The following is a 13278-nucleotide window of genomic DNA, read 5'->3' as shown; positions in this document are numbered from 1 at the left end:
TATATATATATATATATATATATTATTACTATTTACAAATAAATATTTAAATTTCAGTTATTATTTCTTAAAACATAGCACAGTAAATACGAAATATTCAGAAAACAATGAATTCCACTACTTATGATGTTGTGAAGTTCTTTTTTGCATAAAATAGTAGTTAAATAAACTTTATAATGTAAGTCTATAAATGCGATGACATGTCCTCTGACCCCTAGCTACCCGTATCAATAGGGTTAACATGGCTATGCTGCATCTTTGCAAGCAAATAAACATGCAGCAATTTTCCAGCTAAAGAAGAATTACACACTCTCCTGACACAGCTGCTCCCTCTACACAGAATAACCCAATCTTCACAAAAAGAGCACCAGAAGCGGGGAGGCAGGGTGAGAAGCATGAGATGGAGCAAATATCTATAAGAAATATATTTTCTTTGTATGAAAATATTAACTTCTGACACAATATCTTACCTCCTCTCACATATTAGCTACATTCCGACACTGAATAAGTGGAGGGTCCGGTGCAAAATTTACCGAGATGAGCATCCTTCAGAAAGCATCCAAAGAAGGCTTCTCTAATTAGATGAAAAAACTCCTGGGATACTGCACCACTTCTGTACCAGGTATACACTTTGCCCATTTTAGAAGTGTCACTAAATTGGGCAGAAATAAGAACTTACAAGTTGCTACTTAGAGGAGTTGGTTTGCCAAGGGTTACTCAGATAGTATTTTCAATTGGTTTTTGTAAAAGGCCACACAATGCAGATTTAGTGACAGGAACCATCCTGTAAGAAATGCTATTCTGGAGGTTCTCCTGCCAATAAGTATATCTGTACAGGCACCACTCACCATTGAGTGGGATCCAATATAATAGAGGGGTGTAACCCTATACTAAAAATGAAGGAAATGAAAAGTAAATATACCAAATCACAGTTGAACTAATTTGTTTAATATGACAACAAGCAGAATGTGAAATCTGAATCAGGAAGAAATGGCTACATGATGGAGGTAAAGGGAGATGAACGTGTCGAGTGTAATCCACATGCCAGCCTGGATGATTTCCTTCAAGGAACAATGGTGTTCGATATACAAGACTGTTTAGTGTAAACATTATTTAGTTTATTTTGTGACTTAATATTTAATGACTGTTTAGTTTTCATGACAGGATTGTTGAAGGTTGATTGTTTTAAAAGCATTAGTTGTGAGAAATTTCATTACTCAAACCTTTGGTATTTTTCTCGACAAATGAGTATTGTTACATCATAGCGTCTCCTAGGTTTTAGAAAATTTCAGACCTCAGTTGAGCAAAGTATATATATATATATATATATATATATATTATATACATAGGTGACTGAGCGAGAGCAAGTTAAGTGAAGTAAACGTTTAGTCAGAAAAAAGTTAAAAAATGTGGAGTTAGTTGGTGTGCAAGTGATTAACCTTAACGGGTGATATTTTAAAGTGAGTTTCACAATTTAATCCTCTCTGCCCAAGCATGATTTACTGTACAAGTCACGAGGTTTTAGTGGCTTACATTCAAAATTTTATTCAACTACTTTTTGTTTCTGTTATACCAATTAGCACAGCAAAAAATCATAGCTAATAATCCATATCTTAATAGTATACAAGTTTTAAGTTCTTAATTTTATAAGGTAATATTTAAAAACATCCTGAATTACCCCTAGTGTGAGAAAGGTGACACATTTTCTGTAAACATCCCATCTTCTCTATTTTATTCACCACCAAACCAATGATTACTAAATTTAACGTAAATTATTCACTATAAAATCGTCATCATTTAAACAAACCATAATTTTTAATTTTTAATTTTGTTTAATTACAGAGCCATCAAATAGAAAATCAGACTCCCCCTTGCCACACTCACCTGTCACATCCTCTCTTTCAGAATTTGTTAATAACTGTCTCTTACGTTTAATTCTATATTATCTATAACCAATGGAAAACCAAGGTTTTCATCTATCAAATGACATTTTATATTACATCTCGTTTTGAACATAGAATTGTCAATTTCTCTTTTAGTACAAGCTTCGTTCCCACTAGCTTGAATGAATTTGTAACGGCTCTTGAAGCATAGTAAGAAAGCGAGAATAAATGTGCTAGTTAGAGGAAATTGTCTGCTTTTTACATGTTATTATTCTATGTTCTTTGATGCATTATTTAATCAAATAAAAATTATTTTGTGCATTACTACCATTAGAATAAAACAATAGGGTTAAGTGTCATCGACAGTAAACAGCGAATAAATTATTCATTCACATTCATTCGAATTATTTTTCACAATAGGAAAATAACAAAAAACCTGGTTTGTTTGTAACTAGGGTTTCACTAATGAAATACGTGCAGATTGAACTTATTACACTCGAACAATTCTGTAATATGCAAAACAGACACTCTAAAAATTATTGCTATGGAATAAAAAAAAGCAGAGATAAAAACTGAGAATAAAATATTTAATATCTATGTAATGGCAAAATTACCATTGTTTCCATATGTTGTTTACTTTCCTGCAGTTTGCTCATTCTACCTTTCGTTTCTGTTGTTTTCAGTGCCAGAAATCGTTCTGTTGATGTCTCTAAATCTTGTATCTTCCTCCTCTCATCAAGATGAAGAAAAAAACATTAAGGTACATTGTAAAAAAATAATGCTATGTCTTAAAAAGCAGTGACAATTATATTCATTAGATTTTCATAATTTACAATAAAGTAAGTTATAAAACTAGTTATAATTAATGTCAAACATATTCACTAGACTTCCCTAATTCACAATTCTTGATTAATAACTGTACATTTTCTGGTCCTGATAAGTGAGTGTCAACCTAATTATTGTGAAACCATTAAGTACTGTGCAGTGTGTGAAGTATCTTATTAAAGATAATCACTGAATATAAAGTTTATGTGCATATATCTTTTTTTATTAAGACAAGTGTACTCAATAAAATGATAAGTATCAATGTCAACAATTAAGCATGTATTAAATAAGCTGATTACAAAAGAGAAATACTTACTGTGCAAAGTACAGTTGTGTCTGTAAACTTGAAGCCTGCTTCCTTGCATTGACCGCTCGTTCCACTGCAGCAGTCAGCTGTTTCTCCTGATCACTTATGATACGGACCAACCTGCAACAATAACATACAAGAAAATAAAACTTACAAAATGTTTTTACATAAACAAAGATAGTTCTTCCATAGAATAGCTATCTCCTCTTAGACAAGTGTTTCAGTTTTTTTTAATTACTAAAAATAGATCATTATCTGTTAGCTTTGAATTTTTAGACATCCAACATTCAGAGTTTTTAAATGAGTTTCTCATAAATAAAGAAACATATCTTTCATACCTGTCTTTGTGCTCTTGAACAAGAATTTGATACTTTGCATGTCCAGTTGTTTTTATTTCCTTCAGCTCTTTACCTAGCTGTAAGATTTTCACAATTATATACTAATTTATTACAAATTTAATAAACACCCACAACTTTTACTATTCTATTGGTTAATGTAAATACTATGGGCAAATGCAAACATGTTCCCTCCTAGATATAATAGACTTTATACACTACCAACTTAATCTAGTTCACACCTTAACAACTGTTGATGCAATTTGATAATATAAATTGCATCTCAACCATTACTATGTAATCCAGCTAGTCTCATAAACCCTGGTGTTAGATGAAAGTTGTTGTTGGCACTGCATATGGCAGATGTAGTGTGGTTGGCATATTGCTATATTTTCTTCATTACTTTCAATAATAAGTTCTTAAAATTACTAACATATACCTTTATAGATATATTAAATTTTCTATTAATCACATTCATACCCACATATGTTAAACTTCTAATCTAACACATTCCTTCTCAGATTTTTTTAAACTTACTAACGTTTCACACCCAGATCTTCTTATTAGAAAGGTTTATGTACTATCCAATCACTGAGTCTCTAACCCTTAAGTATGTAACAGTACTAAAAAAAAAGTTACCAATTAGTACTTTCTAGTTTTAGTTGGTAATACAATGTATGAGTTATGTAATCATATAATTACTAACCATGATAACAACTGGTATCCAATTGTCACAATTTCACAGTTCTGAACTAACAATATTTAATGAAAAGTTAAAGTATTTCTTGAAAAAGGTTCCTGGCTTTTCTTACCAGTTCATTATGAACTGATAAGACATATGTACAGCAAGTTTATATTTATGTAATGTGATGATGATAATTTTATTTGAATGTCATTTAACATAAATTTTCAGTTCTCCACATTACCATAATTCCAGCTATAAATTCTTATTGTAATTCACTTAAAATTAGTAATGTGAAATTTTGTTTTGCATTCTATAAGTGTTGCAAAGTAACTTCTCTCATAAGGTGGGAAATCTAAATTATTAACAACAAATATCCTAGTGAAATAATGAACCAACACAGCTTTGGTAAACTTTGTTCCTAAGACAAATTATCAACAAGAAATAGTAAATAACCTTAGTTTATGTAAACTTCCTATTTTATAATTAAATGTCAATAAAAATCCGGTTTTTTCCTTCTAAAATAGTAAACAAACTAGTTGTGTTAAAGTTCTTGTAGCAATTTATAACTGAGCTATGAACAAGAAATAGCTATTTTCCCATTATAACAGTGAACCACCTTAGTTTAGTAAACTTTTACATTTTTAGAATTAAAATTAATTTCAAAAATTTGATTACTTCTGAAACACAGTTTGCCTCTTCTTATAACATCAACATCACGTGCATTAAGTTTCTGAATTTCCTTGACATAGTGCAGTACTTGTGTAATATCATACCCACACAGTTCACCACATCCTACCTTCCATGTAACTTATTAAACAGGCATCATGGGAAATACTTAATCTGTACCTTCCACCCCAAAGCCAATTTCTTTTCAGTCATAATATGAAATTGCAAATCTCACGGTTGTCGAAAAGTGGGTGGGGATGTGTTTCAGAGATAAGCACCTGTTTGAAATTCCTTTTAATTTTAAAAATGCAAAATTCAAAACAGGCAGGCTTACCTCTAAAACACAGTTTGCCTGATTACCCACACTGAAGAGGAGGAAGGATTCAGAGAATGTATCAGGCTATGGACTGTGATACCACTAATACTAAATGATGGCAAGTGGAATTAAGCATGAGAAATAAAAAGCAAAATACGGATACAACTACATAAAAAGGGTTGAATTTGCATTTGAAAAGGCACTTGTTAAAAGTATACGATAATTGATAAGGACTGACACACTGTCATATAATGACACTCAAAAAAGAATCCTTCCTAGTAAATACCTAGTTGTCCAAGAAGCTTGCATCTTTCCTAACTAAACTCGTCAGAATTATTATACCTGGACACCACATTTCTGTGAGTGATGGTAGCCGGGGGTGACGTTAACAAAAGGTACAACACTGTAAGATATCAAAAATCCTATTTGTTATGTAAAATTCACAGTGGAGACAGGACCATTTTATCACTTAGTAAAACAAAACTGCACAAACTTTTTGGGTATAATTACCCTCTTCATCTACACAGAAAAAACCTTCATACAAAAATAAGTTTGGTCACTAACTATTCTAATCAGCACACACCTATTGAGAATCAAATAGGACAAGATGAACTTTATGACAGATGTTACAAGTCAAACAAAATAAAAACTATGTTCCCCATCCAAGAGTGGAGCTCAAACCATACAGAGATTGATAACAATATCCCATCTGCTCTCTTATCATTCTATACACAAAAGGCACACAGAGATGGAAAGGTAGACACCTGCTGAAGCATTGTCTGTCCACATGCAGAGGACATCACCCTCTAATAAAGCACAAGCATAGAGACTGGCATGGTTCAGACAAAAATGTAAAGGTCTCATAAGAAAATACACAAGTCTTGAGTGGACAACTCCAAATCACACACTGAGAACAATTATTAAAGAGAAATCACAGCAATTTTAAATAAACTTGCATGTTAACGATTCCATCTCAACTGAAGTACAATAACTGATGGTATGTAGAATCACAAATTTGAAGAGACAGCAAGATGCTGAAATATTATTCCAAATATGCATTTGGAGTTATCTACTTATTGGCCCATGGGATATCCTGTAAAGGGTATTGTGGCCATGATGCCAAATATGAAACTTCATAGACAAAATGCTAAATTCATGTTTTATGACTGGGTACAAACTAAAAAAACCTGTTCACACAGAATCTGTAACCAGAAAGAATAGGTGTAGAAAGACCTCTTTCATGAAACAGATACAAGAAAAAGGATACCTCTTGTTCAGGAGTGGGAAAAAGAAAGTAGACTGACATCAGCAACGAAAAATAGCCTAATGAGATTAGTAAACTGAAAGGAAAAAATGGCATCAAGACCTTAGAAATGTATAGGCAATACAAGACAGGAATTCTGTATGTCTCACAAAGGACAGACCACAGTAAACTGTGAAAACACAGACATCAAATCTTGGAGTGAAAGATGAAGATTCAAGATTGAAGAAAGACTAGAAAGAAAAGGCATAAAAGAAGAAACCACAGTTGTGCTGATCAAAGGGGAGCTATGAGAAACCAGCAAGTTGTGGAAGAGATCTTGGTGATAACTAGAAGAACAAGTCACAGAGGAGAACAGACATAAAGGAATAAATTCTTTCAACTCTAGCTTAAAATTTTCATGGTCAAATCATCAGGAATGGAAATGGGTTACAAAAAAAAAAGACTAAGAATACAATTGCCTGAAGTGGCAAAAACATTGATCATAGGACATCCAAGACAACTGCTCACTTATGGAAAAAGATTGTGACAATGAGTGCTCCATAAAACCTCTGAAACTGTCTGTATGTAGTAACATTATTTGGGGCAGATAGAGAGTTTCAATCTACAACACACTTGATGAACAGCTCAGAATTTGAGAAGGTTCATATGAGATGCCATCCTAAAATGGGTGCAGGTGCCAAAAATGTGTAGATATTCTATCAATTCCCAATACAACCAAAATTTGAGGAAAGCAAAAGTGTGTAGAGATAGAGGTATATTTCAGGATAATTGGTTGTAGCTGATTTTCCACCAAGACACCAAATTCAACTCACCCCATAAGAATGACAAGAAGAGGCTGTGTTTCAAAGATAAGTCAGCTTGTTTTGAAGTTAACATTTTCTTACACTGACAATGTATTTCTGATAGGTACTTACCTCCTCTCACCCAGAGCTATCTTGATCCTGGTCTGCTTTATAAGAATTGGTAAAAGTTTGTACTAAAAGCACATCAGTCTTTTATAACCCTCAATTTATGCCATTTTTCTTTTGAACATGTACTGATCATGTGATCATTTTCCACCAATCATGTTGTGCCATCTGTAATGGCACAGCTAGTTCCCTCTACTATTCTAGAACAAACCTCACTTTTGAGAATTATTACTTACACATCAGATACACTGGCACATCATTTGGAAGGAAGAGTGAGAAGAGGTAAGTACCTATCAGAAATACATTTTCAGCATAAGAAAATGTTAACTTCCAAAACAGGCTAAAATCCCATAGTGCTTAGGTGGTGGGGCCGGTGAAGGTGCATAAGTAATCAAGGAAGCAGAAAGCGACCATCCCAGAAGCATGGGTGTGCAAAAACACAAATGGACAGCACACGAGAGGGGTATTGCACTACTTCTGGAACAGGTATGCTCTTCACACAGTAATCAAAAATAGAAAAACCAATATGAGCAGAACTGAATTGGCGGGCACCAAAGTATTAAGAAAGATACAACTGGCTCATATAAGTATGTACCAAGGTATTAAGAAAGAAACAACTGGCTCACTTAACTATGCACCAAAGACAATGCCTTGGATTACATCAGAGTAAAACAAGTGTGGTCCATCTGGGCAGAAAACATCCAGTGGATGTGCCATGCAGAAGAAACTGTACAGCCAACAAGTGTGGTCCTCCCAGGCAACAGCATTGAGCACATGACTAGAAAAAATGGCTACAAATAAAAGAGTGATAATGTGGGTTGTCTGAACTCTTGAATTGTCAACATACAAGTGGCATTCTGTCCACATGAATAGCAAAATGTAATATTTGAACATATTGATAGTGAGCCATAATATAGTTCCTGACTGTAAGTAGCTAGGGCTGAAGGACTGAGTGAATAGGCTAAGTGTGATCTGCCCAGGCAGAAAACATCCATGAGAAGTGCCTTGGGATCTGATGTGTTACGCCAAGTGTGGTTCATGTGGCAAAAACAACAGTGGAATCACCTTGCATAAGATTTTGAGATCGACAAATGTGATCTGCCTAGGGAAAAAACATCCAGGGGAAACTCCTTGGATATATAATACGTTAGCCAAGTGAGGTCTGCCTGAGCAAAAACATCCAGGGGAAACCCCTTGGATATATAATATGTTAGCCAAGTGACGTCTGCCAAGGTAAAAACATCTAGGGGAAGTACCATGCAAAATGATGGATCATGCCAAGTGCGGCCCAACTGAGCAGAAACATTCAGTGGAAGCACCTTGCATGAAATATAAAATCAATAAGTGTGGTCTGCCCTTGCAAAATTACGGAGAAGCGCCTTGAATATTTAAGATATGGCCAAGTGTGGTCCATTCAGGCAGAAAACATCTGTGAAAATTGCCTTGCATAGGAAACTATTTGATCAACAAGTGTGGTCCACCAGGCAAAAATATCTGGGGGAAGTGCCTTGGATCCTAAATAATTTGTCATTGTTTGGTACTACAATGAGTATAACAATAGCCCTCTTCTCGCTGAGTGGGTACTCATGATCTATAAATTTTGACTTGTGTTGGTTGTACAAAACCTACGCAGGGGGAAACCTCTTTGGTCAACCATTCCAGCAACTGGGAACAGTAAGTGGTAAGGACTCCTGTGCTCCATTAGAAATGAAGGAGGGAAGATTTGTGGTGGGGGATCCAGAGGAACAACACATTGGAGACAATGCAATAGGTGTCTGCATTAACCTATTTTGAAAAGTAGAAAGACCCTGATTATAAGAATCACGGGTCAGTAGGGATAGGCAGAAATCCCCATCTGAATGACTCGTGAATTGCACGAGTGATTGTCCTTCACATAAAAAAAAAATTATATATACACACACATACCACTGGAGAAGCTGCCAGTGATCTTAAAGAAACACTCCATCTCAACACTGAATGTTATAAAAATATTCATAACTAGTGCTAATATAATATAAAGCATACCTGACCAAGCATTACATGCCACTAGGTGGGATCCTGATATATGATGGAGTGTAGCAAAAATGATCTAAGAATTAATAATAATGTGTTGACAACAGATGTGTGTAGAATCGCCACAGGAGGAAAACGATACCCGCCAGATGAAGAAACAGCTAGTCATCCAGAGAATGTGCAACAAACATATAGGGAGGTGTCCACATACAGGCTTGAACGATCGCCTCCAAAGGCCATTAGGTTTGAGCTGCCAAAGACATAGGTAGATGATGAATTTGGTGTGAAGAAACATTGAGCAGACAGCAATCCACCAAGGACCAGTCAGAATACAGGAATTGTATGACTTGACGAAATTAACCAGTGAGGGTAACAGGTGAAATATCACAGGAAACAGAGGGATACCATGAATAAACAGGCAAGAATAAGAACCATGAAAGGAGGCAGTAGGAGCCACATAGCATAACAGGGAACAACATGGACATAGAAGGGCAGTACAAGTGGGAAATGGAAGGTAAGGAAATAGGACAAAAAAGAGGAATGGTAAAGGAAGCAGAAAACATTAATGGCATAAAACATTGGAATGATGATGACTGCAAAACAGGAGGAGAAGGAAAGAGGACTGAAGGGAAGGATGGTACAAGGAACACGTTTCATTGGCTTCCAAGGGTGAACTGGACAGGGCATGCAGGACAACGAGATCCAAATCTGGAAGAACAAAGGGATGCAGTGGACAGACCAGACGAAAAGAACAGAAAAGGTGAGAAATAATGGAAAAAAAGCTTTTCGGAAATGGGAGAAAAAGAAGGTGTTTGACAGGGCAGCCCTATAATGAGCATCAGTTGACATGGACAAACCCTGATCAAAAAACCACTTGAAGAATTGGGACAGATGAGTAATAGAAGGAATTAATGGGCAGAAGCAACAGCAAATGATCCAAAGTTTAAAGTTAGATCATCATGAACAGACAAAGAGGAAGGTCAATTGGTACAGGATAGGAAAGACTCAAGGAGAGATACCCGGAGCCAAAGCAAGGGATTGGACAATAGTCACGCGAGAAGAAGGATGTTGATGATGTCAGGATGAATGACATCCAGTTGTAGTAGTCCAAGTAATGACCAGGACAAGTGTGGTTGGAGAGTAAGCATATAGATGAAGACCCCTCAAACCAGACTAAAGGCATCTACTCCCAGAGCCAACAGGTGTGGGACCAGAGACCAAAAGGAAGGAATGTTGGTGATCCAGTGAGTGGCAAACACATCTATATGGGATGTTACCAAGTGAGAATACACCAACCAAAACACCTGTGGAGAAAGGGACCACTTCGAGGTGAGAACCTGGATGGGTCGATATAAGTGATCATCCACCAGATTCATGATGCTGGGAACATGATTTGCTAAGATCACCATGTAGTGGTCATGGGCCCAGTAAAGAAGAACCAAAGTTAGAAAACATTATGTTCCCCTTTGCCATGTGATATAGCCAGGAGCAGGAGAAGCTGATACAGAGCCCAATGAACTGCTAAAAGCTCCAGGATGTCGAAAATAGAGAGTAGCCACCACAATGGGCCACTGACCAAAAATCTCTTGGAATAGAAGAAAACCGCAACTCATTAAGGAAGCATCAGGAAACAGGTGAAACTCTGGACAAAGTGGATGAATGGGAACCCCCACTCTGGTCAAATACCCCCATCGAGCCACCAAGCAAGGTCAGTCCTGTACCCAGAGGGAATGGTAATGGGATGGTCCAAATGATTGTGGGAGAAGGTCCATTTGTCGAGAAGTATCCACTGAAGGGAACATATGTGAGCTAAACTGAAGACATTGAGAGGTTCCAAGGAAGCCTACATCTCCAAAAGAAATAGAATCCTTCGCGCAGCGAGAAAAGAAGGTACTGCTATTAAGACTGCTCACTCCATATCCCCAAGCCAAAGTGGAGAAGGCTGGATAGGAATTGAAGAGAAAAACACAATTGAATGAGATATTGAGTGGGGGTAGGATTGGACCTCTCCACTTAAACAGAAAACCCCCACCTGATTAGCTTCCTAGAGAAGCCAGCAGATGTGATAGACCGACTTGGCATGAGAAGATGCAAGCAGGAGCCAGTCATCGATGAAAAGGAGAGTCTCAAGACCTAGCGAGTGAATATGTTGGGCAAAAAACATACCACCCAACAAAAACACATGGAGCAAAAAAAGGACCAAATAGCAGCACTTATAATTGAAAGACCTGACCCTCATGGATGAACCAAAGAAAACAAGACACTGGAGCAGAAGAGTCATTTAGAGAAAATGCCTAAAGTACAAATATAATGGCTACAGAAAATGAAGTTGCAATCAGGTTGATGGAACAAATGTGCAACAAAAACAAAAGTCATAGCGCAAGAGAAAGAAAGGCGGTCATTTGAGTTGATTAGAAACTCAAAAGGCACACATCTGAACACAGACAGTGCTGAGAAAAGAATAAGCTTATGATAATGTGTTGGCACTCGTGGGGATTTTTGTAAATGGAGGCCACATCACCCTCCTATTGGTGGAGGGCTACAACATTTTGATGACTATGTCATAAACTGGCATAATGTAGACATGTGTAGAGGTGGGACTTTGTTCAAGCCTGGTGGCATGTGCAAGAGATTCCAAGCACAAGTTATCCAATATCCTTGTATTAACTAGGTTAAGGGTAAACCATCCAATACCTCTATTAACTATGTCAAGAGTGATCAATCCAATATCTCTGAATTAACTGTGTCAAGAATAAACCATCCAATGTCTGTATTGTCTGTAAAGAGTGAACCACCTAATATCTTTTTATTAAATATCAAGAGTGAACCATCCATTATCTCTGTGTTAACTACAAGCAAAAGTACCCATCACCAGTGATTGGAAAAGTTTAAGTTAATCTATCTATTTAAATTATTTCATGGACTTTAAGAAGGTCAATTGTGCTGCACTCTTGGTTTCACTCAGAGCAAAAGCTCTGAGCTATTTATATCACCAACCATGAAAAATAATTGTTGAGCATTCCCTGCCTGTTCTCCCATAATTTCAAAAGTGAATGTTGAGTTTTGTCTGTATGCGCAGCTTCTCAAATGCAGTGCCATAAAATGGAGACAGACAAATGCTCAGGCAGACACCACGTTTGCAATATATACAAGATGATGAGAGTGAACCATCCAATACCTCTGTATTAACTATGTCAAGAGTGAACCATCCATAATCTCTGTATTAACTATGTTAACAGTGAATCATCCATTATCTCTGTAATTACTATGCCAAGAGTGAACCATCCACTCTGCAATAACTACGCCAAGAGTGAATCCTCCACAATCTCTGTATTATGTATGCCAAGACTTAACCATCCAATACTTCTGTATTAAGAAAGAAAGGTCCACCTATTGAGAGTGCTCAGGGTTTTGTATTTTTGTGTTACATTCATTTTTGAACCTACATGTTTTCCTTACATCATATCTATATTAAGAATGTCAAGAGTGAATTATCTAATATCTCTATTAAATAGTCAAGATTGAACCATCCAGTATCTCTATATTAATTATAAGAGTAAACCAAATATTTTTGTATTAACTAGGTAAAAAGTGAATCACCCAATACAGTATCTGTGTGTTAAGTGATGAGTTAACAATATAATTGTCTGTATAAACAATGCAGAGATGAGTTTACCAATACCTGTGATGTAATAACCACATTCTACTTGAATCCCTTTGTTACGTATGTGGGGGTAAATATGTGTTGTCTAGAAAATTCAGAACATTATTCAAAGTGTAGATACAAATATAAAAGCATTACATTTATTCAAAATCATAATATGGTGACAACATAATTTATAATTGAAACTGATTTAATTATTAACATGGACCTAAAGACTAGTATCATAACAATGCAAGCAGAATGTGAAGAAATCAGAATCTTTTTTAGAGATTATTTACCAAAAATATATAAAATAAATTTCATGGAACTATACAAGTGAATCATCAAAAATGTATCATAAATTTTCTATATAAACTAGTTTTCTGAATTATACATTGTATACAAATAATTGATAAACTAGATATCTGGTTAT

At 35.8% G+C, this 13278-nt stretch overlaps 1 protein-coding gene across 1 annotated transcript in view; it reads right to left on the bottom strand.

Moving 5' to 3' along the window:
• The window catches only part of LOC106458537, a 62505-nt gene that overhangs the window by 27076 nt on the left and 22151 nt on the right, over window positions 1-13278 (bottom strand). Inside the window, exons 4-6 of the mRNA XM_013918056.2 lie at window positions 3354-3430; window positions 3025-3135; window positions 2498-2612 (exon numbers count right to left, since the gene is read on the bottom strand). Of these exons, the coding sequence (XP_013773510.2) occupies window positions 2498-2612; window positions 3025-3135; window positions 3354-3430 (303 nt within the window). The remainder of the gene's footprint in view (window positions 1-2497; window positions 2613-3024; window positions 3136-3353; window positions 3431-13278) is intronic.

This window comes from Limulus polyphemus, unplaced genomic scaffold (genome assembly GCF_000517525.1).
Source record: "Limulus polyphemus unplaced genomic scaffold, Limulus_polyphemus-2.1.2 Scaffold482, whole genome shotgun sequence".
In the NCBI taxonomy this organism is placed as follows: Eukaryota; Metazoa; Arthropoda; class Merostomata; order Xiphosura; family Limulidae; genus Limulus; species Limulus polyphemus.
This window is presented reverse-complemented; position numbering and strand designations above follow the sequence as displayed.